The following is a 27755-nucleotide window of genomic DNA, read 5'->3' on the forward strand; positions in this document are numbered from 1 at the left end:
TATTATTTTCGCACCCTCCCAGTGCGGGTTCCCCCTCATTTTCTTCGGTTGCTTCAGGCGAAGTTTATGCGTTTTATCTGGGCCAATAAGCATCCCAGAGTTTCTAGAAATACGCTCTTTGCTCATAGACTCCAAGGTGGTCTTGGGGTACCCAATGTAACTAAGTATTATCAGGCGAGCCAAATTGCCCCGCTGTCTATGTTGCACACTTCCTCCGACGTTCCTCTCTGGGTCCTGCTGGAACTACCTAATTGTGCCCCTATCGCACTATCGACACTTCTATGGCTTCCCCCTGCCCTGCGTCCTACGGCGCTGAGTCCGATGTTGCTCCATGGCCTACGAGTCTGGGACTCAGTACGTTACTCCAGTGGTCTGATGTCGCCTTTCTTGCCCTTGCTTCCAATCGTTAATAACCCTCTTTTCCCGCCGGGTCTAGATCACCCGAGGGCATTTTCTTGGTGGGTGGCTCATGGTTTCTCACAGGTGCAACACTTTTTGATTTTTCGGTCCTTTCCCACCTGGAATGTCCTCCGGGAGTCTCGGGATGTTCCCCCAGCGGAATTTTTTCGGTACCTTCAGTTGCGGCACTGGCTACTCTCGCTGAGGGCCACTTCTGCTTTCCCATATCAGAAATCTGCCTTTGAACGGCTTTGCCAGCTTTGAACAGATGCTCGTCGCACACTTCTCTTTCATATGTAGTTCAGTGGGAACGCGACCTGGGAGTGGCTGTGGATCCGGAGGACTGGAATAAAGCCTGGTCACTCATAGCTAAATGTTCGTTTAATACGACCACGCTGGAAGCAGCCTATAAGGTATTGTTTCGTTGGTATTGGGTGCCGGCTCGTTTGGCCCAGGCTAACCCTGCCTGTAGTGATCGATGTTTTCGGGGTTGTGGCCATCGTGGCGATGTACTGCATATCTGGTGGTCATGCCCGAGGTTGGTTCGTTTTTGGTCTCGTGTGTTTGGCCTCCTTTTCACTTTGTTTCATCTCTCCATACGCCGGGATGCTCGGTATGCTTTGCTTCATTGCCCCATACCGGGCCTCTTGGCTCGTCAGCAGCGGTTGGCTTCCTATTTGTTTTTATCGGCCACTAGGACAATTGCCCAGGCCTGGAAGAGTCCGTTTGTACTTTTTCAGGGGGTGCGGGATCGTATGACTACTATGATGCTCAATGAACAGATGTCGAGTATATGCAACGACTCTCAACATAAATTTTTGACAATATGGGAGCCGTGGTTGCAATATGCCTTTCCCACGCTCCCCCCTGCCAGTATAGGGAGGTGAAGGAGTTTTGTATTGGCGCTCATGGACCCTTGCTCTTTGGTGTGTGTTTTTTTTTTTTTTTTTTTTCTTCTCTTTCTTTCTTCTCTGCTTTTCTTCTTTCCTTTTCTGTTTGTTTTGATGTGACAGTGGACAGCTGTCTTTAGGTGCGATAATCTGGGTTTCACTGATGTTATTGTAACCTATGTGCCATTGATAGCCCCTACGTGGGCATACGTTTTGCCTTATTGGAATTAGAGCGTTGTCTGCTCTATTATGCATTTTCTATCGGTGCAATTGATAGCCCCTGCGTGGGCGTGTTTTGTTGCCTCTGTTTTATACTGTTTAAAATTAATAAAAACCATTGAAATACAAAACGTGGTTTTGCCTGCGAGTGCCGCCCTGCCGCCGTATATGTACAGTGGCTGGGCGGCATGCGGTTAAGAGGGTCATATTTGGCTGGTGAGCTTACATCTATTTCCCAGCAGTGGTGGTCACTTGAGGATTGGTAGCGACCAATGTGGTGGAGAATTGATTCACTTACAGTGGACTTTATCTTTAAATTGAGCTAATTTAACTCACTATATGGCCTTTTAAGTAAATATTCTGATTTCAGTATTCAATGGACTTTATTTCATTTATTATCTATCTCTTCAGGGAAGCCTATCCTGCCTTCAGCTAATAACGGAATCTTCTATTCTTCCTATCAATTCATCCCACACAGTTATTACCTTTTGTACCACCTGCCCCTCTTAGGATATACAGCCATATAAAGCTTCATGCTGCTGATATAAAAATGTAGCTGGAACTGAAGAGAGAGGTCATATGAGAAGGCAATACCTTGTAGTCGATTGATGTTGCCATCTACTGGACTGTGGACTTTTCCCTTTGCAAATACCCAAGTGGACAAAAAGCCAGACTTCAGACCCGTTACATTGATGGTTATGTTACGCTAATGATTATATTGCAGCCTCACCTTCTTATGTAGCAAGGAAAATTAATACTGTAATGTGTGATAATATTTTAAAAAGTTCAGCAAAACTCAAGTTTCATTAGTAACACTTCATTATTGTGTTGCGTGGAAGATACCAAAGTAAGGCCTCAGTGGTCTGTAGCACAGGCTATGAATGACTAGCTCCATTTCCGCCACCCCCCTCTGCCAATCCCTCCACTGGCTTCCGATTGCACAACGGATCAAATTCGAAATCCTAACACGGACGTACAAAGCTGTCCACCATACTGCCCCGAACTACATCACCGACCTAATATCCAAGTACCACCCAACACGCACACTCCGCTCCTCACAAGACCTCCTTCTCTCTAGTTCCCTGGTCTCCTCCTCCTATGCTTGCCTCCAGGACTTCTCCAGGGTGTCACCCATTCTCTGGAACTCCCTGCCCCAACCCATCAGATTATCACCTACTCTCCTCTCCTTTAGGCGCACCCTGAAAACCCATCTCTTCAGGGAAGCCTACCCCACCCCCTGCTAACTTGCCGACCGCCTCCACTCTTCCTACCACTCCATCCCCCACAGCTTTCTCCTCCTGTGCCACCATCCCCTCCCTCCTAGATTGTAAGCTCGAAAGAGCAGGGCCCTCAATCCCCTCATGTTTTGCCTTATGTATTGGTATTGTTCTGTCACATGTTCTGTCCCCCATTGTAATGTACAGCGCTGAGCGAACTATTGGCGCTTTATAAATACTGTATAATAATAATAATTGTAAGCTCACAGGAGCATGGGCCCTCCTAACCCTCTTGTATTGAACTGTATTGTTGCTGTATTGTCTCCCTTTATATTGTAAAAAGCTGAGCAAACTGTTGGCGCTGTATAAATCCTGAATAATAATAATAATAATTTATTGTTTTACACTTTTTTGTTTCACTATTTAGACACAGTAAAACACACAAACACACAGTTAACCCTTTGATTTCCCCAGATGTTAACCCCTTCCTACCCAGTGCCATTAGTACAGTGTCAATGCTTTTTATTAACACTGATCACTGTATTGGTGTCACTGGGGATGTCAGTGGCAGTAAGTCAATTCCCCCCCCCCCCCCCCGTGTCAGAATGCCCGCCACAGTCCTGCAGTCCCGCTATAAGTCGCTGATTGCCACCATTACTAGTATTATAAAAAACAAAAACCATTTGTACATGCTATAACTTTCATTTAAACCAACTAATTTACACATATTGGGATTTTTTTAGCAAAGACATGGAGCAGAATACATTTTGGCCTAAATGTATGATGAAATTTGATCTTAAGTTTTTTACTGGATATGTTTTATAGCAAAAAGTCAAAAATATAATTTTTTTTCACAATTGTTTTTTTGTTTATAGCACAAAAAATAAAAGCTGCTCAGGCGATCAAATACCACCAAAAGAAAGATCTATTTGTGGGAGAAAAAAGGTATACTTTTCTTTTGGGTGCAGCGTTACATGACCGCGCAATTGTCAGTTAAAGTAAAGCAGAGTTATATCTCAAAAAATGGCTTGTTCAGGAAGGGGGGGGAAATCTTTTGGAGGGCAAGGGGTTAAAAAGAAAGTACTTTATTTACAACTGCGTTAAGAATGCCAAGGACAGGGTATCCCAATCTCTAAAAACAATTGCACATTACATCTAATGTAAGATAATCCCTGAACATAATCGCCATAAGAAAACTGTATAGCAGGGGTCTCCAAACTTTCTAAGCAAACGGCCAGTTTATTAATCTTCAGGCTTTAGGGGGAGGGGCTGGACCCAGACAGTGGGAGTAGAAAATGCCCAGTCATCAGTGCCTCATCGTTGGTTTTAATGGGAGCAATAGTGCCCCATTGTTGGTATCAGTAGGAACAATAGTGCCCCAACATTGGTGTCAGTTGGTTGATTAGTGCCCAAGGGTCAGATAGAGGCAAGCAAAGGGCCACATCTGGCCCATGAACTGCAGTTTGGAGACCACTACTGTATAGGGTTTCAAATGCATTCAAGGGGGGCCAGGTCACAGACAGTAGGAGTAGAAAATGCCCAGACATCAGTGCACCATCGTTGGTTTAGTGGGAGCAATAGTGCCCCATTGTTAGTATCAATGGGAACAATAGTGCCTCAACATTGGTTTCAGTTGGTGGAATAGTGCCCAAGGGTCAGATAAAGGCAAGGAAAGGGCCACATCTGGCCCCTGGACTGCAGTTTGGAGACCACTACTGTATAGGGTTTCAAATGCATTCAAAGGGGGGGGGGGCAGACCGCAGACAGTGAGAGTAGAAAACGCCCAGTCATCAGTGCGCCATCGTTGGTTTTAATGGGAGCAATAGTGCCCCATTATTGGTATCAATGGGAACAATAGTGCCCCAACATTGGTTTCAGTTGGTGGAATAGTGCTCAAGGGTCAGATAAAGGCAAGGAAAGGGCCACATCTGGCCCCTGGACTGCAGTTTGGAGACCACTACTGTATAAGGTTGCAAATGCATTCAAGTAGTCCCAACACTTCCATAGGGAGTACCAGATATACTACATCATTCCCAATTGACTTACTGTGGAAAGTGTTGGTGAATAGGAAGGTAAGTCAATTGTAGGTAAACTGAAATAATCCCAACATGTTTCTCCTTCAGGGATTCTTCAGGGGAATTAAGGTTATGTTATATTGATAAAGGATAAAAGCACAAAATGAACATTGTAAATACATAAAAGATATAAAATAAAGTGAGCGCTCTTCTAAACAAGCAAGCAGCTAAAAGCACTAGAGGGCATCACAAACACCTCTCATTGGAACAATAAATATATAAAGTGCAGCGCTAAATCATAAGAATGACAACAAAAAAGTTCATTCAGATAATTCATGTAATAGTGGCCAAATAAACCTCCTCAGGAGCTGACAGCCTGTGACGCCTTTTTGCCGCCGGGACCACGAGGAGGTCCGGCAGCCATTTTATTGGAGGTCTGTAACACTTTTTATTATTCACTTTCTGGCTTTTTGCCATAGTTTACTGACCTGTATTTTATTACCACAATAAAAGTTTGGAAATGCTACACTATTGGTACTCCCTTTCTGACCCCACTCTGAGGGGGTATTAGATCAACACACAGCCTTCACTGCATACAGTATACAGAGGAGGGAACAGTCATCTGGTTAATACAACCCGATCCTAAAGAGGTCCTCCGAGTTGAGTCCACCACTATTAGATGATACCTATCCTTCAGGAGAACCGCACCTGCTGATCTTTACATGTCAATGTGCATTTCCTATGCGTGGTCGGTGAGTGCGCATTTCTATCATTACTTCAACGAGTTCTTCTGGATCTGATGTAGCTGTGTTATTATTTAGCCACTATTACATTAATTTTCTGAACAAACTTTTTTGTTTGATGTCATTCTTATGATTTAGCGCTGCACTTTATATATTTATTGTAGATACATACTATCATTAAGTTAGACAGGGTGAGCATGTGAACTACTACTTCTACTACTCTTTCATTACTAGTCCAAATAATACTGTAAACCAGAAAACAAGGGAATAGAAAAGACACCTAACACAATAAAGTTAGCTAGGATATTAAGGTAACATATAATTTTGAACTTTTTTTTATTCCCTTTGTTTTTTTTGGTCTAAAGTGATATCCTTGCTTTCCAGTTTAAATCAACTGGGAATTGTGTAATATAACTAGGATCAGGGGCGGACTGACCACTGCCCGATGGCCCAGGGTCATTAGGGGTCCCATGAAATGCCCCTGGTACCTTTTGTATAGGCTTTTTTGGGTGTGCTTTGAATGTGGTCAAGGACACGGGGCCCCATGACCCTATTGCCTGGGGGCCCCATGAGCTGTCAGTCCTCCCTTGGCTAGTATACTCCATCCCTGGCATTTCTAACACAGTTGTAAATGTACTTTCATTTTAATTTTTCTGTGAGTTTTTTTTTTGACATATCACCCACCTTAAAAGTCGAATTTGACTAAATTCCCCGATTTATCCAGGGGCCAGGTGTGCATAAAATACCAAGACGGTGAAGCAGATATAATACATTGTCATGTTGTAATACCAGGAATAATAAATATAACTTTTTAATTCATAAATTTGTTTTTAAACACATTGTTCTTTGCATATATATATATATAAAAAATATAATATATATATTTTTTTTTTAAACTCATTCAGGGTCCATGAGTTTTTCTATACTAAAAATGGTCTATGTTTGAACTGGAAAGACTTCTGTCTTTTTTCAGCCAGACTATGTAACTAAAAAATACAGCTTATAAATATATAATGTTACAATATAAGTTAAGGGAGAAAGTGTATATTGGACGTTCATGCACATGGAAAAGCAAAATCGTAAAAATGTTTATTACAAAACTTAGTTAAAAAAAAACAAGCACAAAACACAGGCGACATTGCGCTATGCTCCTAATGTTACAATATCACCTTTTTTCTTAAGAATGGAAACTTACCTTGCCACCAATTATTCCAACAAAGAAGAGAAGACAGAAAAAGTTCAAAGGCATCTTTCTCTTTCCCAAAGGTTGGCAACCAAAAATACCCAGCTTGTTTTTTGATCCTCGTTGGTCACACAAGTCTCCCCCCCCCCACGAAGGGACGAAAGTGATATATTTGTCAGAATGTTCTCTCCAGTTGAGCAGAATTTGTCATGGCAAAAAAAAGTTAGGACTTGTTCACCATTTACATTTTGTGGTCGCTAATTTTTATCTAATGTATATTCATTGTTAAATATCGAATGGAAGAAGCCGATTTTATAACCTTAAAAATGAAAAAAGTGAGTCCGTTTCTGAATTATAAACGTTCATAGATCAGTTCTTGGGAAAGTACATTTGAGAAAGGAGGTGGATTTTTCACCATCGTGTTTTTCTGCCCAATTACTGTCAGCTCCGGAATCTATCTACCTCAAGTTACATGTTGTTATAAATAGAATTTTTTTCTTTTAACTGGACAAGGAAACTGCGTAAGAAAATATGCAAATATTTCAAATGCATGATCTTTAAAATGTAACTTGTTAGGCTGAGAACTATGCAAAAAAAAAAAAAGAAAAAAATCTCTACAAAATGGTCTCTTGTGATTTCAAGTGCAAGTAGTGCCAAATGCTGGTAGTACCAATGAATGGCTCCTGCAGGGATGAGTGAATCTGGCTGGGTTCAGTTGTTCCCACTGAAGTCCGGTGTATGTATATCTTGTTATTCAATTCTTGCTATTTGTTGGGCTATAGGGGCAAGAGACCAGGTGGACCAATGCCAAGATTAAAAATATAAAAAAATAAACAGTATCTCTCAGTACACAGATTTGTCAGCTCTCATCGACAGTCCAACACCCAAACAGTTAGTATGGCTGATGAGATACCAACCTTTTATAGTAAAGGGGCTGGGTTATCCATTTCTTCAAATATTGGGGTTGATTTACTGAAATTGGAGAATGAAAAATTTGATGCAGCTGTGCATGGTAGCCAATCAGCTTCTAACTTCGACTTATTCAATTAAGCTTTGATTTAAGAAAAACCTGGAAGTCAATTGGTTTCCATACACAGCTGAACCAGATTTTGCACTCTCCATAGTTACATAGTTAGTCTGGCTGAAAAAGACAAAAGTCCATCCAGTTTTAGTAAATCAACCCCATTTCTCATAAGGTTTTAGGCCAAAAGTGTGTGATTTATGCATTTTGTGACTCCCAGGGATTCCCATGAGCCCATGGTAGTAGTGAACCCAAGCTTTATTCTTTTTTTTCCCACAAAACCTTTATTATTATTTATTATACAGTATTTATAAAGCGCCAATGGTTCGCTCAGCACTGTACATTACAAAGGGGGACAGAACATGTGACAGAACAATACCAATACAATGCAAAACATGAGGGGATCGAGGGCCCTGCTCTTTTGAGCTTACAATCTAGGAGGGAGGGGATGGTGGCACAGGAGGAGATAGCTGTGGGGGATGGAGTGGTAGGAAGAGTGGAGGAGGTCGGCAAGTTAGCAGGGGGTGGGGTAGGCTTCCCTGAAGAGATGGGTTTTCAGGGTGCGCCTAAAGAAGAGGAGAGTAGGTGATAATCTGATGGGTTGGGGCAGGGAGTTCCAGAGGATGGGTGACACCCTTATTAAAAGTATAAGGGAACATGTACATAACAAAATGAGACTAGTAATAGTCAAATTACAAAGTAATCTAGCTTACCCAGGTCAACACACACCTACTGATATTACTGGTTTACCTCTTCCAGGGAGTAAACCTCAACTTGTTTCCTAATTGAACGTAATAACCGATTTTTATCCAAACCGGTCAAGTACTACTCCAGCCTACCAGTTCTACAACACACCAGTTGGCTAATAGGGCATTCCCACCAAATATTGGGTAAAGTCCCATCGTCCAGAAATTATGGACAACAATGTATGATATGATTTGTCAAATTTTCGATAAACCCATAATTCCAGATCCTTGGAAGCCTTACTACATAAACCACACTTGAGCTTTAGGAAATCTGAAAGAAAAATTATCTCTTTTATTATTTTGGCTACATGACAAGATATTGCTAAAGCTTGGGGAAACCCATCCCTAAATTTTGGAGAGGTGAAACAAAGAATTATGGGAACCTTAATTCATTAAAAATTGACCTCTATTCTACTTGATAATCATTTTTATTTTTTAAAAGTATGGTCTCCGCTTATACCAGCAAATGTGAAATTGAAAATTATTTGTTCTCTCTAAATGAACACAATCTCATTCATTAATTGTCCTTCCCACATTTTCTTTTAAATGAAAATGCACATTAACCTCCCTAGCGGTATTCCCGAGTGTAGCTCGGGGTAAAATGTCAGTACCAAAAGCGGTAACCCCGAGCTACACTCGGGCTTACCATGCGGTGCTGCATAGGGAGTCCCTGCAGAGCTTACCTTGTCCTTCGCTCCTGCGATGTGTCCCCTGCAGCGTCCCCGGCCATCTCCTCCGGCCGATGCCGGCATCCAGCTCCTGTGTTCCGGTCCCTGTGACGTCGGGACGTACGGGCGCCTCCGGCGGCGGGAAATTTGAAGATTTAAAAAAAATTTCATTTTTTTCAAAATGATTTTACATAGTAAAACATTGCTGTTTCAACCCATTTCACATACATTTTGTCCCGAGTGCTTTGTCCAGCGCCCTGTCTTCTAAGTTTCCAGGCAGAAAGAACAGTAAAAATGCAAAGTCCATGGCGTCCAAAAAGCGTCCGTTTAGGTCAAAAGAGGTTTTAGACCGGCTAGAGAACAGCGATAGTAAATCAGAACCACTTGCAGAATTGAGTGATAATGATTCGTGGGGGAAATTCCTCATCAGACACTGAAAACGATTCTGCGACTTTGCTCAGCGATGTGCGAACTTGGCGCTATATTTCAAATTTCAGTGTTTTTGGTTTGATTATATTATTGAATTAAATGTATTATATTATTTTTTATGATTATTTATTAAATTATAATTTATGATTTTGTGTTTCAAATTTTATCCTACCCGGGATGTTTACTAGACTCATGTTCGGACAGATATCAGTGAGTTATTCCTAAAAATTACAGGCCTACAATAAAAAAACTACACATTTCCATGCAAAATAATGGTACCGCTTTCAGCAGTAAAAATCTGAAATAATCAGACCGCCGGGGAGGTTAAGCCCTACACCATCCGTTTCATTTTTATTTCTGCTCTTATTTCTCAACCCTTTTTTTGTTCATATATCCCCCCCTTTTATTTTTCCCAACTATACATCTTTCGGTAACCCAAACTTATTTGTAATTCTTCCTTACTATATTTTTATTATTTAAATATTATAAAAAATTATTTTTAGTTGCTTACTATGTAACATTTGTTGCCTTTGATTTATTCATGATATGATTGCATACCTTGTTTATATGACCCTGTTTACACATCCTATTCTAATCTGATCGATAAAAATATTGTACTGTGGGGCAGCACAGTGGCTAAATGGTTAGCGTCTCCGCCTGGCAGCGCTGGTCGTCTGTTCAAATCCTAACCACGGCACCACCTGCCTGGAGTTTGCATGTTTCCCCTGGGCTTCCTCCAGGTACTCCAGTTTCCTCCCACATCTCAAAGACATGCTGGTAGGTTAATTGGCTCCTGTCTAAAATAAAAAATGGCCTTAGTATGTGTATGTATGAATGTAAATTATGGACCTTAGATTGTACACTCCTTGAGAGTTAGGAACTGATGTGAATGTAATATATATATATGTAAAGTACTGTTTAAATTGACAACACTAAAGAAGTACCTATAATAAATAAAAAAAAATAAAAATAAATACTACAGAGTGTGTAAGCATGGCTACACTTAATTTTAAGTATTTATAGGACTTAGAAATAAATGCCATTAGTTTGACATGATTTTTTTCTAAATTGCTAAGGTTTTAATAAAAACGTGGTTTATATCATGCAATATTCATATCAAGCACAGAATAATGAAAACAGCACTTAAAACAGTTTATTATATCAAATAGAAACAATTGCATTACCATACACAGGTATGCAGAATATTAGCAATCATATGTGGGTCTAGGCACTGGTGAAGGAACTATTTAGGAATCAGCTAGAAGTCTAACTATGGAGACTATTTATACAACTATGAATTGGAAATAAAGTGGAAAAATGTATAGGTTGGCCAAGGTGACCAATTGGAATCTCTAATTTTTCAGAAACTTGCTTTTTTTTATTTTTTTATGAAAAACTACCAGCAAATAGTGGGACCTTCCATAGGTTATCTCCATTTCATGTAGATGCCAATTCCTCAGTTTCAATCCCCCAAGATGCTGCGATACGTCAGTGTAATTGAAGGAGGCTCGTCATGTTGGAACGTTATCACGTAAGAATAAAAGAAGGAGGCCTTAGCAGCAATTTTCTGAAAATAAATAAATAAGATGTTTGGACAGAGCTCTATGAACCAAGGAGTCATTTTGATAAAATTATAATTAAAAAAAACAAGATAACAATCAGTGTTAAATTTGTCAACAAAAATATTTTCATCTGAGTTTTTGTCAGTTGCATATTTTCAGTGATGAAAATGAAACGATAAAAAATTTCGAATTAAGTCAATTGACAAAAACTATGATGAAAATCAATTACAATTTTCATCTAGTCAAATAAAATCTCCAGTTCATTTTAGTCAACTAAAATCCAGTGGGTTTAGTTAAATTGTAATGTATTTAAGCATTTCTCTAGATTTTTACTCCAGGAGTATGAGTTTGGAAATTTTAATGAGGTTTTATTATTTATGGTATTAAGGTTTGAACTTGCACTACAGACACAGATTTAGCCGTTTGTTTATAAAACTTGTGATATATAACAACTTTATAAATACCAACAAAAATAATGCTTTATTATGTCTTATCCAGGGGCGGACTGACAACTCATGGGGCCCCCGGGCAATAGGGGATCATGGGGCCCCTGTGTCCTTGCCTAAACTCAAAAAAATCCTATGAAAAAGGTACCAGGGGCATCTCATGGGGCCCCCTACTGACCCCGGGCCCTCGGGCAGCGCCCGAGTTTCCAAATGGTCAGTCCGCCCCTGGTCTTATCACAAGGCATTTGACTCCTAACACTCATAGATAGTGAGAACTTACTTGTGGAAACATAACCAATGATGGGCGCACTCTGATACCCCCGGACTCCGACTGTCCCCACAGTAACAGTATAATTACTCCCAGATTTCAGGCTCTGAAGGGTGACATTTGGAGAGTTGCTGGTCACAGTGATGGGGGAAGAAGGGTTCCAATAATACGTGATATTGTATGACTTTGCCACCCCGGTCATATTTACTGGCTCTACCCAGGATAATGCGGTGGTGTTTGACCCAATTGTAACAAAAGTGATATTTCCTGGAGAAGATGGATCTGGGAAAAGAGAATTGAAAATATCCTCAGAGAAGACAAAAGGGTGCTGTAAAAGGAACATGAATAAATGCACAGTAACACGTGTAGCAATGATACATAATACAAATATAATTTAGAACAACAACAAGCTATATAAAAAGGTAAATTTCTCACAAATAAAATAAAAAAAACAACAAAAAAAAAAAAAAAAAAAAAAAACACAAACATACCAAGAAAACCCCCCTTCCTAAACATGCCATTTTTTGCAATACAGGGATGCGTTACTTTGACTGACAATAGCACGGTCATGCAACGCTGTACATAAATGAAGTTTATGTCATGTTTTTCCCACAAACAGAGCTTTTTTTAGGTGGTATTTAATCACCTCTGCAGTTTATTTTTTGCGCCATAAATAAAAAAAAAAAAACCCTGACAATTTTGAAAAAGAAAAAAAATATGTTTAACTTTTTGCTATAAAACATATCCAATAAAAAAAGTAAAAAGTAAAATTTCTTCATAAATTTAGGCCAAACTGTATTCTGCACCATGTCTTTGCTAAAAAAAAAAAAAAAAAAAAAAAAAAATATTCCAATTGTATATTACTTTTTACATGCGAGTTATAACGTCTAAAATGGCGGTATATATACTAGAATTATTTATTTTTATACTGGTAATGGCAGTGATCAGTGACTTATAGTGGGACTTGAGGGATTCTGACACTGGAGGGAACTGACTTGGTGTCACTGACATCCCCCGTGACACTAATACATAGTCAGTGCCAATAAAAGGCACTGACTGTACTAATGGCACTGGGCAGGAAGGGGTTAACATCTGGAGCAGGGGTGGACTGACCATTCGGAAAAACTCGGACACTACCCGAGGGCCCGGGGTCAGTAGGGGACCCCATGAGATGGCCCTGGTACCTTTTTCATAGGCTTTTTTGAGTTTGGGCAAGGACACAGGGGCCCCATGATCCTCTAATGCCCGGGGGCCCCATGAGTTGTCAGTCCGTCCCTGATCTGGGGTGATCAAAGGGTTAACTGTGTGCGTTTTACCTTGGAGACATGCTGCTTTGTATCTCTGCTTTGCAGAGATACAAAGCAGCATGTCCATGCTGCCAGTAGAGAGACCTGTGTAATTTACACACAGGTCTCTCCCTGTCATCTTTGCTGACTATCACCGAATGCCGGCCCAGAATAGTCATCCAGGACCCGATGATTGACATTCCCAGCTGCCAACAGTGGCGCGGGTAGGGTCCCCTACCCGGAAATGCAAATCACATATCTATATACTTGATATTTATGAAAAACATATATACTTCTACTATAAAGGCAGATGGCAAGTGGTTAACTGGGGCGGACTGACAACTCATGGGGCCCCCGGGCAATAGGGGATCATGGGGCCTGTGTCCTTGCCCACACTCAAAGCACACCCAAAAAAAGCCTATAAAAAAGGTCCCAGGGGCATTTCATGGGGCCCCCTACTGACCCCGGGCCCTCGGGCAGTGCCCGAGTGCTCAAATGGTCAGTCCGCCCCTGGTGGTTAATGCATAGGTTATTGAACGTTGAACACCCTTCCAATCACATGGCCCACACTGATCATACACAGATAACACTGATCACCCGTGGATCATACTCACACGTGGCCTCTGTCACTGTAGTGATTGCACTGCTGCAGCTCCCACTGACTGTCTGTACAGTGACGGTATAATTCCTTCCCGGTAGTAAGTTAGTGAAAGTCGCTTGTGTAGAGGAATTCTGCAATGTCCTATTTACATCTCCTGTTATAGTGACGGTATAATTGGACACGATTCCAGTTGGCGCCGTCCATTTGACCACCAGAGAATTCACCGACTTAAAATTGTTCACTGTGACATTGGCAACTTGTCCGGGAACTGGAAACAAAACATTTACAATGTGTTATAGTATTTATGTGCCTATTCATTGTATTTTGATAGCTGGTTAATTTTTTTTTAGGTCTATGAATAGTAGGACATCAGACTATGAAGGAAAATTGCATTTAGCAAATGGTCCATAGAAAAAAAAAAAATGTAAATGACAATGTGGTCGTCTGACGCCGAGCGGCCGCATATTTGAGTGCAAGTAGCAAAAACATATGTGCTGACAGCGCGCGCCCTGTACGCTCCCAGCACACGTGTCCGGTACTCACAGAAAGGTCCCAATCTCCTCTTGAGATCGGGACCTTTCCCGATCATGTGACCGCTGTGACAGCGAATCACAACGGTCACAGGACCTTAAAACTCTGCCCCGCCTCCCGGCTTCTGAAACCCTTAAAGGGCCGGGAGGTGCCGGCGCCAAGGGGTTAAACACTCAACCTAGGTTCACATCCTATGCAGGTTGCATTTTGCGCATTTCTGCATTGCGTTGCATATTGCGTTTTTTTTTTTATTTTTTTATTTTTTTTTTTATTGCTAGGTAGATTTTAATTGCAAAATGCATAAAAAATTCAGCAAAAGCGCGGCAAAAACGCAATAAATGCTTTTCTGCAGCGTTCCCATTGAACTCTATAGAACCAAAAAGGCAATGTTTTGCGGTAAAAAAAAAGTCCGACACTTTCCAAAAAATGCACCGGGTGAAAACGCGGAGAGGTGAACCTGTCTCATAGGAAATAATGTGACATGGACTGTACTGCATTTCTGCAAAATGCAAAACGCTGAAGAAAATGCTTAGGTGTGACCCTAGGGTCAGGCTTACACTAACTTTAAAAGCAGGTGGTTCATGAACAGTGGCGTCCCGAGGCAGGTGCGGGGGGTGCGCGCTGTACCAGGTGACACCTACCGCATGGGGTGACACCAGACCCTCTCCACGAAAAGGTAAAGCAAGCTGAAGATCCCTGCAGGATGGATCAAATCTGCGGATTGAGCATAATGGATCTTATGGGTGAGTCTCAGGGGTGTCCCTAGGGTTGGTGTCACCCGGTGCAGTAACACTTGGTGACACCCCCTCAGACGATCCCCGCAGGATGGATCGGATCTGCGGATTGAGCATAATGGATCGAAGTCCGATCCATTATGCTTCCCAATCTGCAGATCCGACCCATCCTGCGGGGATCGTCAGCTTGCTTTACAACTTGCCTTGGAGCGTGTCCGGTGTCACCCCACATAGGTTGCATGCCGACGATCCCCGCAGGATGGATCGAATCTGCAGATTGGGGAGCATAATGGATCAGAGTCCGATCCATTATGCTCAATCCGCAGATCCGATCCATTCTGCGGGAATCGTCGGAGGGGGTGTCACCAAGTGTTACCACACCAGGTGACACCAACCCTAGGAACGTCCCTGTTCATGATCCTTTTTTTAAACCTCCACAAATGCCAGAATTGTGTGCATTGCAGTGCCCAGTGTTGTTCACATGGTTGCGTGAGTATTGCGTTGCGTCAAAATTGACCCATTTTCCAGGCCTTGCCGCTTCCCAAACACTTCCATTGATGTCAATGTAAACGTACTGCAAAGGCACCCCTATGGTGTTTATAGCACATTTAAGATGCATTTAGTAAGTGTTAATAGCCGACATGAGAATACAAAAATCCATACAATAGAAAACCAAATGGGCAGGTCGGTACGGGTGCAGGTACAGGTGTGGGTGCAGGTCCCTTAATCCACACAGGATGAGTTTGACTCAACCTGCTTGGACTATTCCTGCATGTCCATGTTTCATGCATGGCTTACCACTGCTACTACCAGTTGTGTGTCCACATATCTAGGTGTATACAGGTATGAGAGCTAAACCGATTAAATGAGCAATAAGTTAAAGTGGTTTTAAACCTCAGGCATGGGAAATGAACAAAGCAAATCCCTCTATAGTGTGTACTTGCCTCAATCCAAAGCACTAAGTGTCATTTCTCTCTGCTGCTTCCTTCCTCAGCTATCAGCATGAATCACTTCTGACAAGTTTTCCTGACACCAAGAGAAAAATGGTGACAGGAGAGGGACCTTCAGCAGATTGACAGCCTCAGCTCTGTTCCTGTGAAGTGTGTGTGTGTGTGTGTGTGTGTGTGGGGGGGGGGGGGGGGGGGGGGGGTCTTTTCCCTCCAATCAGCTCTCAGAGCTCTCCTGACTGAGCTCTGCAGAGTGTAATTTAAGCTCTCCGCCCCCCCTTTTTTCTGAACTCTAGACAAGCTTTATAATTGAAGGACTTTGAATGGATGTAGACAAGAGTGAAGCAGATAAACAGGTACAACTTAGGAGGATTTGTTACATCTCTGTGTATCACCTGAGGAAAGTCACTTCACTGGGTATATGGAAGGGTTTACAACAACTTTAATCCTGAATTCAACAAGTCATTGCTGTCCCCCCCCCCCCCCCCCCGAGTGATGGGAAGAGGGCTACAGCTGTACTCACCTGTGCAGGTAGTTAGTGACATCGGGGCAGATTCAGTGACATTATCAGCAGCTCTTGTATATATCAGGAATGTATAGGTTTGTCCCGGGATCAGACTTCCTATTGTAGCCGATTCATTGGTCACCATTATATTATGTATCATTGTAGATGGTGATGTGACATTTGTCTGCACTCTGTAGGTGTAAGAACTCTGATAGTCGTCCGGTGCGCTCCAATTTAGGGATACAGAATTAGAAGTCACATTAATCACTTGTGGTAGCTTTACAGATAATGGTCCTAGAATGTAGAAAAAACATACATGACATGAGTCCTGGAAACCAAAAAGATCTTTTCTATTCAGCCATGGCCAAAAATATTGTCGTCGTCCCCCCCCGCATTTCTGTCTCATACTGCACCACTTCACCCAGAAAATTGTTGCAATTACAAATGTTTCGACATTCTCTTGTATGTATTGGTATTTGCAGGGGCCATTTGGAAACTCAGGCACTGCCCGAGGGCCCGGGGTCAGTAGGGGGCCCCATGAGATGCCCCTGGTACCTTTTTCATAGGCTTTTTTGAGTGTGGGCAAGGACACAGGGGCCCCATTATCCCTTATTGCCCGGGGGCCCCTTGAGTTGTCAGTCAGCCCCTGGGTATTTGTATTGGACACAAAAAAAGTAGAGAAACAAAAAACCAAATCTGACACATTCCACACAAAACCTCAAGAATGGACTGGACAAAATTATTGGCACCCTCAATTTAATATTTGGCAGCACAACCTTTGGAAAAAAATAACTGAAATCAATGTCTTCCTGTAACCATCAATGAGTTTCTTCCACTTCTCTACTGGAATTTGGGAGCGCTCTTCTTGCTCCAACTGCTCCAGGTCTCAGATTGGAAGGGTTCCTCCAACTGCTCCAGGCAGGGGCGGACTGACCATTTGGAATCTCAGGCACTGCCCGAGGGCCCGGGGTCAGTAGGGGGCCCTATGAGATGCCCCTGGTACCTTTTTCATAGGCTTTTTTGAGTTTGGGCAAGGACACAGGGGCCCCATGATCCCCTATTGCCCGGGGCCCCATGAGTTGTCAGTCTGCCCCTGGCTCCAGGTCTCTCAGATTGGAAGGGTTCCTCCAACTGCTCCAGGTCTCTCAGATTGGAAGGGTTCCTTTTCACAACTGCTGTTCTGAGATCTCTCCACAGGAGCTCTATGGGATGGAGATCTGGACTCATTGCTGGTCAGTTCAGTCCTCTCCAGCGCTTTGTCTGAAACCATTTCTGGGGGCTTTTTGACATGCGCTTTGGGTCATTGTCCTGCTGTAAGACCCATGAGCTCTGACGGAGACCCAACTTTCTGACACTGGGCCCTACATTGCACCCCAGAATTCTTTGGTAGTCTTCAGATTTCATAATGCCATGCACACGGTCAAGACATCCAGTGCCTGAAGCAGCAAAGCGACCCCAAAATATCAGTGACACCCCACCATGTGTAGGGACTGGATTCTTTTCTTTTAAAGGTTTCATTGCTCTTTTCTGAAAACAGTAGAATGATGGGCTTTACCAAAAAGCTGCCATTTTGTTTCCTCTATCCACAGCACACTCTCCCAAAAGGATTTTGGCTTCCTTAGGTTTTGGCAAACTCCAATCTGGCTTTTTATATTTCTGTGTCAGCGGTGGGGTCCTCCCGAGTCTACCATATCTGTGTCAGCAGTGGGGTCCTCCCGAGTCTACCATATCTGTGTCAGCGGTGGGGTCCTCCCGAGTCTACCATATCTGTGTCAGCGGTGGGGTCCTCCCGAGTCTACCATATCTGTGTCAGCGGTGGGGTCCTCCCGAGTCTACCATATCTGTGTCAGCGGTGGGGTCCTCCCGAGTCTCCTACCATATCTGTGTCAGCAGTGGGGTCCTCCCGAGTCTCCTACCATATCTGTGTCAGCGGTGGGGTCCTCCCGAGTCTCCTACCATATCTGTGTCTTAGGTTTTGGCAAACTCCAATCTGGCTTTTTATATTTCTGTGTCAGCGGTGGGGTCCTCCTGAGTCTCCTACCATATCTGTGTCAGCGGTGGGGTCCTCCCGAGTCTCCTACCATATCTGTGTCAGCAGTGCGGTCATCCTGTGTCTCCTACCATATCTGTGTCAGCAGTGGGGACCTCCTCGGTCTCCTACCATATCTGTGTCAGCAGTGGGGACCTCCTCGGTCTCCTACCATATCTGTGTCTTCTACCATATCTGTGTCAGTGGTGGGGACCTCCTCGGTCTCCAACCATATCTGTGTCAGCAGCGGGGTCCTCCTGGGTCTCCTACCATATCTGTGTCAGCAGCGGGGTCCTCCTGGGTCTCCTACCATATCTGTGTCAGCAGCGGGGTCCTCCTGGGTCTCCTACCATATCTGTGTCAGCAGCGGGGTCCTCCTGGGTCTCCTACCATATCTGTGTCAGCAGCGGGGTCCTCCTGGGTCTCCTACCATATCTGTGTCAGCAGCGGGGTCCTCCTGGGTCTCCTACCATATCTGTGTCAGCAGTGGGGTCCTCCTGGGTCTCCTACCATAGTGTTCCTTTTCATTCAGATGGTGACGTATAGTGTGAGCTGACACAGTTGTACCCTGTTCCTGAAAGTCAGCTTGAATTTGTCTGGAAGTTGATTGAGGTTCTTATTCCATCATTCGAACAATTCTTCGTTACAGTCTTTGATCGATTTTTCTCTTTCGTCAACATCCAAGGAGATTAGCTACAGTGCCATGGGCTGTAAATATCTTGACAATGTTGCGCACAGTGGACACAGGAACATTAAGATCTCTTTAGAGGGACTTGTAACCTTGAGATTGTCCATGCGTTTCCACAATTTTTTTCTCAAATCCTCACACAATTTTGCTGCTCTCTCTCTCTCTTCTCCATGAGGCACACAGACAACAGAAAGTTTTGTCCATTTTTCACTATTTTAACTGGTTGCCGCTGTGATTTCTATATTGTCAGCACCTGTTAAATGATACAAGTGAGGTTAACCTCCCTAGCGGTCTGATTATGTCAGTATTTCTGTGCTCAAAGCGGTACATTTTTTTGTATGGAAATATTTTTTTTTTTTATTGTAGGCCTGTAATTTTTAGGAATAACTCACTGAAATCTGTCCGAACAAGAGTCTAGTAAACATCCCGGGTAGGATAAAATTTGAAACACAATAATTTAATAAACAATCATAAAAAATAATAAATTTAATTCAATAATAATCAAACCAAAAACACCGAAATGTGAAATAGCGCCAAGTTCGCACATCACTGAGCAAAGTCGCAGAATCGTTTTCAGTGTCTGATGAGGAATTTCCCCCACCAATCATTATCACTCAATTCTGCAAGTGGTTCTGATTTACTATCGCTGTTCTCTAGCCGGTCTAAAACCGCTTTTGACCTAAAGGGACGCTTTTTGGACGCCATGGACTTCTCAGTTTCCAGGCAGAAAGAACAGTAAAAATGCAGGCAGGGCGCCGGACAAAGCACTCGGGACAAAATGTATGTGAAATGGTTTGATACAGGAATGTTATACTATGTGATTTTAGTGTATTTAGTGAATGTCACTTTTTCACATTTTTGAATTTCCCGCCAGTTCCATCCCCCGTACATCCCGACGTCGCAGGAGATGGAACCCAGAAGACAGATGCCGGCATCGGCCGGAGGACATTGCTGGGGACACTGCAGGGGGGACATCGCGGGAGCGCAGGACAAGGTAAGTGCAGAAGAGATCCCGGAGCAACGCTGCAGAGTATTCCCGAGTGTAGCTCGGGGTTACCGCTTGTGGTGCTGAAACTTTACCCCGAGCTACACTCGGGAATACCGCCAGGGGGGTTAACTTGTTGCCGCTGTGATTTCTATATTGTCAGCTCCTATAAAATGATACGAGTTTAACCAATTAAATACCGGGCAATTTTACCCCTTCCTGCCCAGGCCAGTTTTCAGCGCTCACACTTTGAATGACAATTGCGCGGTCATACAACATTGTACCCAAACTAAAATTTTATCCTTTTCTTCACACAACTAGAGCTTTCTTTTGGTGGTATTTAATAAATCGCTGGGGTTTTTATTTTTTGCTAAACAAAAAAAGACCAAATTTTTTTTTTTAAAAAAAAAACACATTTTTCTTTGTTTCTGTTATAAAAGTTTGCAAATAATTGTTCTTCATAAATTTAGGCCGAGATGTATTCTGCTACATGTCTTTGGTGAAAATAACCCAAATTAGGATGTATTATTTAGTTTGTAGGAAAGTTATAGAGTTCACAAACTATGGTATAGATCTGAATATTGATCAATCCTGAAGTACTGACAGCCAATCTAATTTCTTGAGGTCCAAGAATGTCAGAACAGTACAGATATCCCCCCAAATGTCAGGACAGTACAGATATCCCCCAAATGCCAGGACGGTACAGATATCCCCCCAAATGACCCCTTTTTGCAAAGTAGACAGTCCGACGTACTTCATAAGAGGCATGGCAAGTTTTTTGAAGTTGTATTTTTTTGTCATAATTTTTCGGAAAATGAAAAAATAAAAAATTATTTACTATTTTTTTTTACATACGGTCACCAGTGCAGTACAGCGTCATCATATAACTGGCATGGCGGTGATCAGGGACACTGACTGGTGACAGTACGAAAAAAAAAAAAATTTTAATTTATTTATTATTTTAAATTTATTACATTTTTCTTTTTTTTTCATATTTCACTATGTCCAAAGTTACCATAGTAACATTGTACTACTTTGGGGAACTGATCAGTATTTTTTTTTTTGTGCTTAGCTGTGATTTGGCCACAGTTAATCACATGACATGTGCATGTGATTAGCTGTGACCAGTCACAGCTAGACACTAGTATACAATAGATGGCATGAAGCCATCCATTGTATACAACTGTCATGTGACCTGCTGTGATTGGTCACAGCAGGTCACATGGCACCGGGGCCAGTACTCAGATCTGTCATCGGCCGTGTCCAAGGTACACGGCCGGTGACAGATCGCACTGCTGCGTGGCTCTGCAAGCGTGCGAACTGCGCATGTGCGGGACGACACCATATGGCGGCCTCCTGGAAGGCTAGTGCATTTTTCCAGACGCCATACGGCTATTGGCCGGGCGTCAAATGGTTAATTATAAATTACAGGAGCATCACCACCTTGGAATGCAGTTATTTCTTACAATGTTGAGAAGGTGTTCAGTCCATTTTTGGAGTTTTGAGTGGAATGTCAGATTTGGCTTTTTGTTTCTCCACTTTTTTGTGTCATGTCAATGCAAACAAAAGAAATAAACATGAGAATGCCGAAACGTTTGTAATTGCAGCAATTGTCTGGGCGAAGCGGTGCGTTCTGGCAGAAATGCCGAGGGGACAAGATTTTCGGCCAGGACTGTATATTTAACTTTTGTGACATTTGTGATCCACCAGATAAACTGTAATCACTGATAATTTGTCTCATAAAACGCAAACAGGGTAAGAACTTACTTGTGAACGCAGATCTGCTGACAGGTGTACTCTGATACCCCCGAACTCCGACTGTCCCCACAGTAATGGTGTAATTACTCCCAGATTTCAGGCTCTGAAGGGTGACATTTGGAGAGTTACTTGTCACAGTGATGGGGGAAGGATTCCAATAATACGTTATATTATATGACTTTGTCACCCCGGTCATATTTGCTGGCTCTACCCAGGACAATGCGATGGTGTCTGTCCCAATTTTAGTACAAGTGATGTTTCCTGGAGAAGATGGATCTGGGAGAGAAAAAAAATACAAAAAATATACTTAGAGGAGGTAATGGATGTTGTAGAATGAAGAGTAACAAACGCATTACAAATATGCAGCAATGAGACATATTACTAAGGAAATATTTATGAAAAAAAAGGGGAATAAAAGATAATTCACACAATAATGAAACAAAAACTAACCAAACGGATAGATGGATGGATAGAAGGATGGATGGATGGATAGAAGGATGGATGGATGGCTAGATACATGGATGGATGGATTACAGTTCTTTTCTGATCCCCATGGCTCAGTATCTAGAATAGTCAGTGCTTCCACGTACGTGCTAACTCATTGACTATTTGTGTCTGTACCAAGGCCGAACATTCCAGGGGGTGGAGACTTCTGATCCGGGGGGGTGGGAGACTTCTGATCCGGGCCATTTGGATGATTTCTGTATATGCAAACTGTTGTAATTCCTACACCGTTCACCTGATTTGGATGTAAATACCCTCAAATTAAAGCGGACAGTCTGCAGTTAAAGCACATCTTGTTCATTTAATTTCAAATCCATTGTGGTGGGGTATAGAGCCAAAAATGTTAGAATTGTGTCAATGTCCCAATATTTATGGACCTGACTGTATGTGACTTCATATTGAACACCCTTTCAATCACATGCCCCACACTCTGATCATACACAGATAACACGGATCACCTGTGGATCATACTCACACGTGGCATCTGTCACTGTAGTGATTGGACTGCTGCAGTTCCCACTGACTGTCTGTACAGTGACGGTGTAATTCCTTCCCGGTAGTAAGTTGGTGAAGGTCGCTTGTGTAGAGGAATTCTGCAATGTCCTATTTACATCTCCTGATATAGTGACGTTATAATTGGACACTTTTCCTGCCGGAGCCGTCCAGTTCACCACCAGAGAATTCACCGACTTGTAATTGTTCACTGTGACATTGACAGCTTGTCCGGGAACTGGAAACACAAATTTAGCCAAGCTTTGTAACAGTTATTCTATGTATTCTGATGACTGTAAGCAGGGGATAGTTTCTCTATTAGTAAGGCTCCTCCCCTGAGTAATTGCTGGGTGGAGTCAGATTCCCTTTTTACTGAACCATAGTGGGCAGAGCCCTAGTCAGATGAGAACATGGGAGCAGGTCACCCCTGACTTATGTAGGTTTGTGACCTGGGCAGAAGAAAGGGCCCTTCGGGACTGGACTGACAGGAGGCTCTGGATGAGGACCCTCAGTAGGGGGACTCACAGCAGAGAGGATGGGAGAATAGCCTGAACTTTGAGTTCTGATTTATCTGCACTGTACAGTTGATCTGTACTGGAGGTCTGAAAAGACATGAAAAATGGTTGTGCAGAATGGTAACCTGTTCACTCAGGGGCGTATTTACCACAAGGCAAACAAGGCACTTGCCTAGGGCGGCATTTTTCAGGGGGCAGCACCACCCCCCCAAAAAGAAGGGATAGAAGGGACACACATGCTATGGGAGCAAGGTGGGATCCAAGAGAGGCTGCGGGCTTCTTGATGGTGTATATAGAGCCTGACTCTCGTTCCTGGGGTTGTCTGGAGCAGGGGTAGACTGACAACGCATGGGGCCCCCGGGCAATAGGGGATCATGGGGCCCCTGTGTCCTTGCCCAAACTCAAAAAAAGCCTATGAAAAAAGGTACCAGTGGCATCTCATGGGGCCCCCTACTGACCCCGGGCCCTCGGGCAGTGCCTGAGTTTCCAAATGGTCAGTCCGCCCCTGATTGTGGATATGGGTAACATCCAGGGGCGGACTGACAACTCATGGGGCCTCTGTGTCCTCGCCCACACCCAAAAAAGCCTATGAAAAAGTCAATGAAAAGGTACCAGGGGCATCTCATGAGGCCCCCTACTGACCCCGGGCAGTGCCTGGGTGCTCGAATGGTCAGTCCGCCCCTGGTGACGTCATCACGCCACGCTCCATGGTGCTCTCCATGGAGTGAATGGCCAGCTCTCTCCTCCCCTCCAGAGGCACAATCAGCACTACACAGGCGTCTGGGTGGACTGTCTAGGTTTCCCACTATACAGATTAGCCTGTTTTATCTCTTTTACATGTGAGTGGCCCTACATTGGGTTTTTCTATAAACCTCTTGGATGCTGCACTTAGAGGCACTTTTCTCCTTTAATCTTTTGCTCACTGAACAACCAAATACAGAAGCAGGGGCGGACTGACAACTCATGGGGCCCCCGGGCAATAGGGGATCATGGGGCCCCTGTGTCCTTGCCCAAACTCAAAAAAGCCTATGAAAAAGGTACCAGGGGCATCTCATGGGGCCCCCTACTGACCCCGGGCAGTGCCTGAGTTTCCAAATGGTCAGTCCGCCCCTGTACAGAAGTTGATGGTGAGCCCCACAAGTTATGAGACACCCCCAAACAAGCAAGACTTTACCGGTACTCACCTGTGCAGGTAGTTAGTGACACCGGGGCAGATTCAGTGACATTATCAGCAGCTCTTGTATATATCAGGAATGTATAGGTTTGTCCCGGGGTCAGACTTCCTATTGTAGCTGATTCAGTGGTCACTATTATATTATTAATCAGTGATGAAGGTGATGTAACATTTGTCTGCACTCTGTAGGTGTAAGAACTCTGAGATTCATTCGATTTTGTCCAATTTAAAGACACAAATGTAGATGTCACATTCATTGCTTGGGGCAGCGTCACAGGCATTGGTCCTGGAATGTAGAAAACATATATTTGTGCTGAAAGAGACCCTGTCACCAACTCAAAATCATTGTAATAATAAAGTATTTTAAATGTGTACTTGTCAGATTATTCCTTTTCACTTTCATTAAGTTGTTATTGAAGTTTTCTAGGATATATATCATAACCCGTACAAAAATATATACGTAATCAGCATGAAAAGTTCCTTAGTGCATCCATTAGAGACAATAAAGTTGATCAAACTAAAGATCATTAACCACTTCCAGACCGGACACTTTTATCCCCTTCCTGACCAGGGCAATTTTCAGCTTTCAGCGCTATCACACTTTGAATGACAATTGCCCAGCAGACAGACTCGGCACGATCAAGAATTCAGGGGGGCCTCACCGGGGTCCAAAATGGCTAACGTGTTTCAAAGGAAACACCTTCTTCTGCAGAGCCCTGAGGAAGAAAATGCTTCCTTAAAAACATGTCAGCCATTTTGGACCCCGGTGAGGTCCCCCATATTCTTGATCATGATAACTCTGTGGGATGGAGGGGGGGTGGAGGAGGGGTGATGGGTAGATAGGAGGTTGGGGTGGGGGGGGGGATAGAGACAATTAGGGAAATGATAATGGTACTATAAATGTGCTAATGTTTTTAAGAGAATAAGGTTGTATAATTTATATGTTTGAAAATCAATAAATATTTAAATTTAAAAAAATGATGACTGACTGCTATGGATGAGTAGCTTGATGAGCAATGTTTTATCTACATGTTTGTGAGTGTATTTTATGATGATTTCTATTAAAAGTTTTTGAATAATGCACAAGGCCGGTGCGCCCTCTTCTGTTCATTTCATGTAATGGCTTCAGGACACCCCCAGTCCTAGAGGGCAGCAAGGCTGGAAGCTTTATTCCCATGACGGGAAGCCCCCTCCAATACTTGACTATCACACTGTTGCGCAGGAGACATTCTTGTTGGTTTGGAGGGATGAGCATATTGTATCCATGAAACCCAAGTTTTTAAGGAGGTTCTTATGTGTATCTAAGAATGCTATTCGGCTTGTTGATGAATAAAGTGCCTATGCTGTCTATGGACTTCTGTGAAGGAAACAAATGGTTGTGTCCAAGCTTTTGCAATAGTTTGTTTTGCTGCTTGTAAGACATGCATTATTCCTTTTCATAAACGAATATGTATTCATGTGACGCCGCTAACAAATATGATGTCTTAAGGTAAAGTTAATTCCCTTACTCCCCCCTTTACTCCTGCCAGGTCTAAGCCCTCTCTTCTTCCGGGTCTAATTGCTGCTTGTGGTGGCCCAACTCCTCTGCCCCTCCCTTTACCTCCCTACATAATATTTTATGTGGCTGAGGGCAGAGAGAATACTATAGAGCAGCCTTTCAACTGGGGTGCCTTGAGGTTTCTTCAGGGGTACCTTGGCAAAACAGTCTAAAAAATTGCCCAAAACGTATATACAAGCCAGCTGGTGAAAAAAATCCTGCCTTTTAGTTACAAAAAGCCACAGCTTTTCATTGTACACCATCACAACCTTCTAGCCGCCTGCGTCCTGACAACCAATGACATAATCTGTTGATAAGGAGGATGTCGGTTGCCTGGATAGCATCCTTGTTTGACCCTCCCTCGCCCCTCTCCATTATTGCTGGGGTCACATCAGCTCAGTGATGGAGAAAAACCGAGGGGGAAGAGAAACACTGGCATACTAGTCAGCACCAGTGCGCAAAAATGTATTTGCTATGGATCAACAAATCATCTCTAACGTTGGCTGTCCTACGTGTGTGGATGTTGCTGCATTATATCAAACTATTAGAATAGTTTTACATTTTAGAATGGGATGCTTTCATAATTTTAAAGGGTACCCCGGGACTGTCCATAATTTTAGAGGGTGCCTTGCCTAAAAAAAGTTGAGAAACCCTGCTATAGAGTGCCAGCTAGAGTGACAGCTTAAAGTCTTCTGAGGCTGTTGACATTACATTGAAGATACTGCCACCCAGCAGCAGTCTCAGGCTTTAGGATGTCTACATGCAGGAGACTTTTACAAGTAAATAAGATTATTATTATACAGGATTTATATATTATTATACAGGATTTATATATTATACAGGATATATATTATTCAGGATTTATTATTATTATTCAGGAATTATTATTATTATACAGGATTTATATTATTATACAGGATTTATATATTATTATACAGGATATATATTATTCAGGAATTATTATTATTATTCAGGATTTAAAATATTATTATACAGGATTTAAAATATTATTATTATTCAGGATTTAAAATATTATTATTATTATACAGGATTTAAAATATTATTATTATTATACAGGATTTATATGGCGCCAACAGTTTGCTCAGCGCTTTACAATATAACGGGAGACAATACAGCAACAATACAGTTCAATACAAGAGGGATAGGAGGGCCATGCTCAATCTAGGAGATATACAGTAAATAAAGATACATTTCTACAACTTTTTACCTAAATTGTTAAAAAGGCGAAATAAATTAAAAAAAAAAAAAAAAAAAAAAAAAAAAAAAAAAAAAGATACATTTCTACAACTTTTTACCTAAATGATTGTTAAAAATGCAAAATAAATTTAAATTGTTATTATTATTATTATAATACAGGATTTATATGGTGCCAACAGTTTGCTCAGCGCTTTACAATATAAAGGGAGTCAATACAGTTCAATACAAGAGGGATAGGAGGGCCATGCTCAATCTAGGAGATATACAGTAAATATACATTTCTACAACTTTTTACCTAAATGATTGTTAATAACAATTTAAATTATTTTGCATTTAACAATCATTTAGGTAAAAAGTTGTAGAAATGTATATTTACTGTATATATCCTAGATTGAGCATGGCCCTCCTATCCCTCTTGTATTGAACTGTATTGACTCCCTTTATA

The 27755-nt window shown here is 42.5% G+C and overlaps 1 protein-coding gene across 1 annotated transcript in view; it reads right to left on the reverse strand.

Moving 5' to 3' along the window:
• LOC149434700 (uncharacterized) overlaps positions 1–27755 on the reverse strand; it is a 169348-nt gene that overhangs the window by 112811 nt on the left and 28782 nt on the right. Inside the window, exons 11-16 of the mRNA XM_089663504.1 lie at positions 24566–24841; positions 22850–23104; positions 21880–22146; positions 16429–16704; positions 13707–13961; positions 11819–12088 (exon numbers count right to left, since the gene is read on the reverse strand). Coding sequence (XP_089519630.1) covers positions 11819–12088; positions 13707–13961; positions 16429–16704; positions 21880–22146; positions 22850–23104; positions 24566–24841 — 1599 coding nt within the window. The remainder of the gene's footprint in view (positions 1–11818; positions 12089–13706; positions 13962–16428; positions 16705–21879; positions 22147–22849; positions 23105–24565; positions 24842–27755) is intronic.

This window comes from Staurois parvus, unplaced genomic scaffold (assembly GCF_062004578.1).
Source record: "Staurois parvus isolate SC_StPar_1 unplaced genomic scaffold, SC_StPar_1.0 ptg001702l, whole genome shotgun sequence".
In the NCBI taxonomy this organism is placed as follows: Eukaryota; Metazoa; Chordata; class Amphibia; order Anura; family Ranidae; genus Staurois; species Staurois parvus.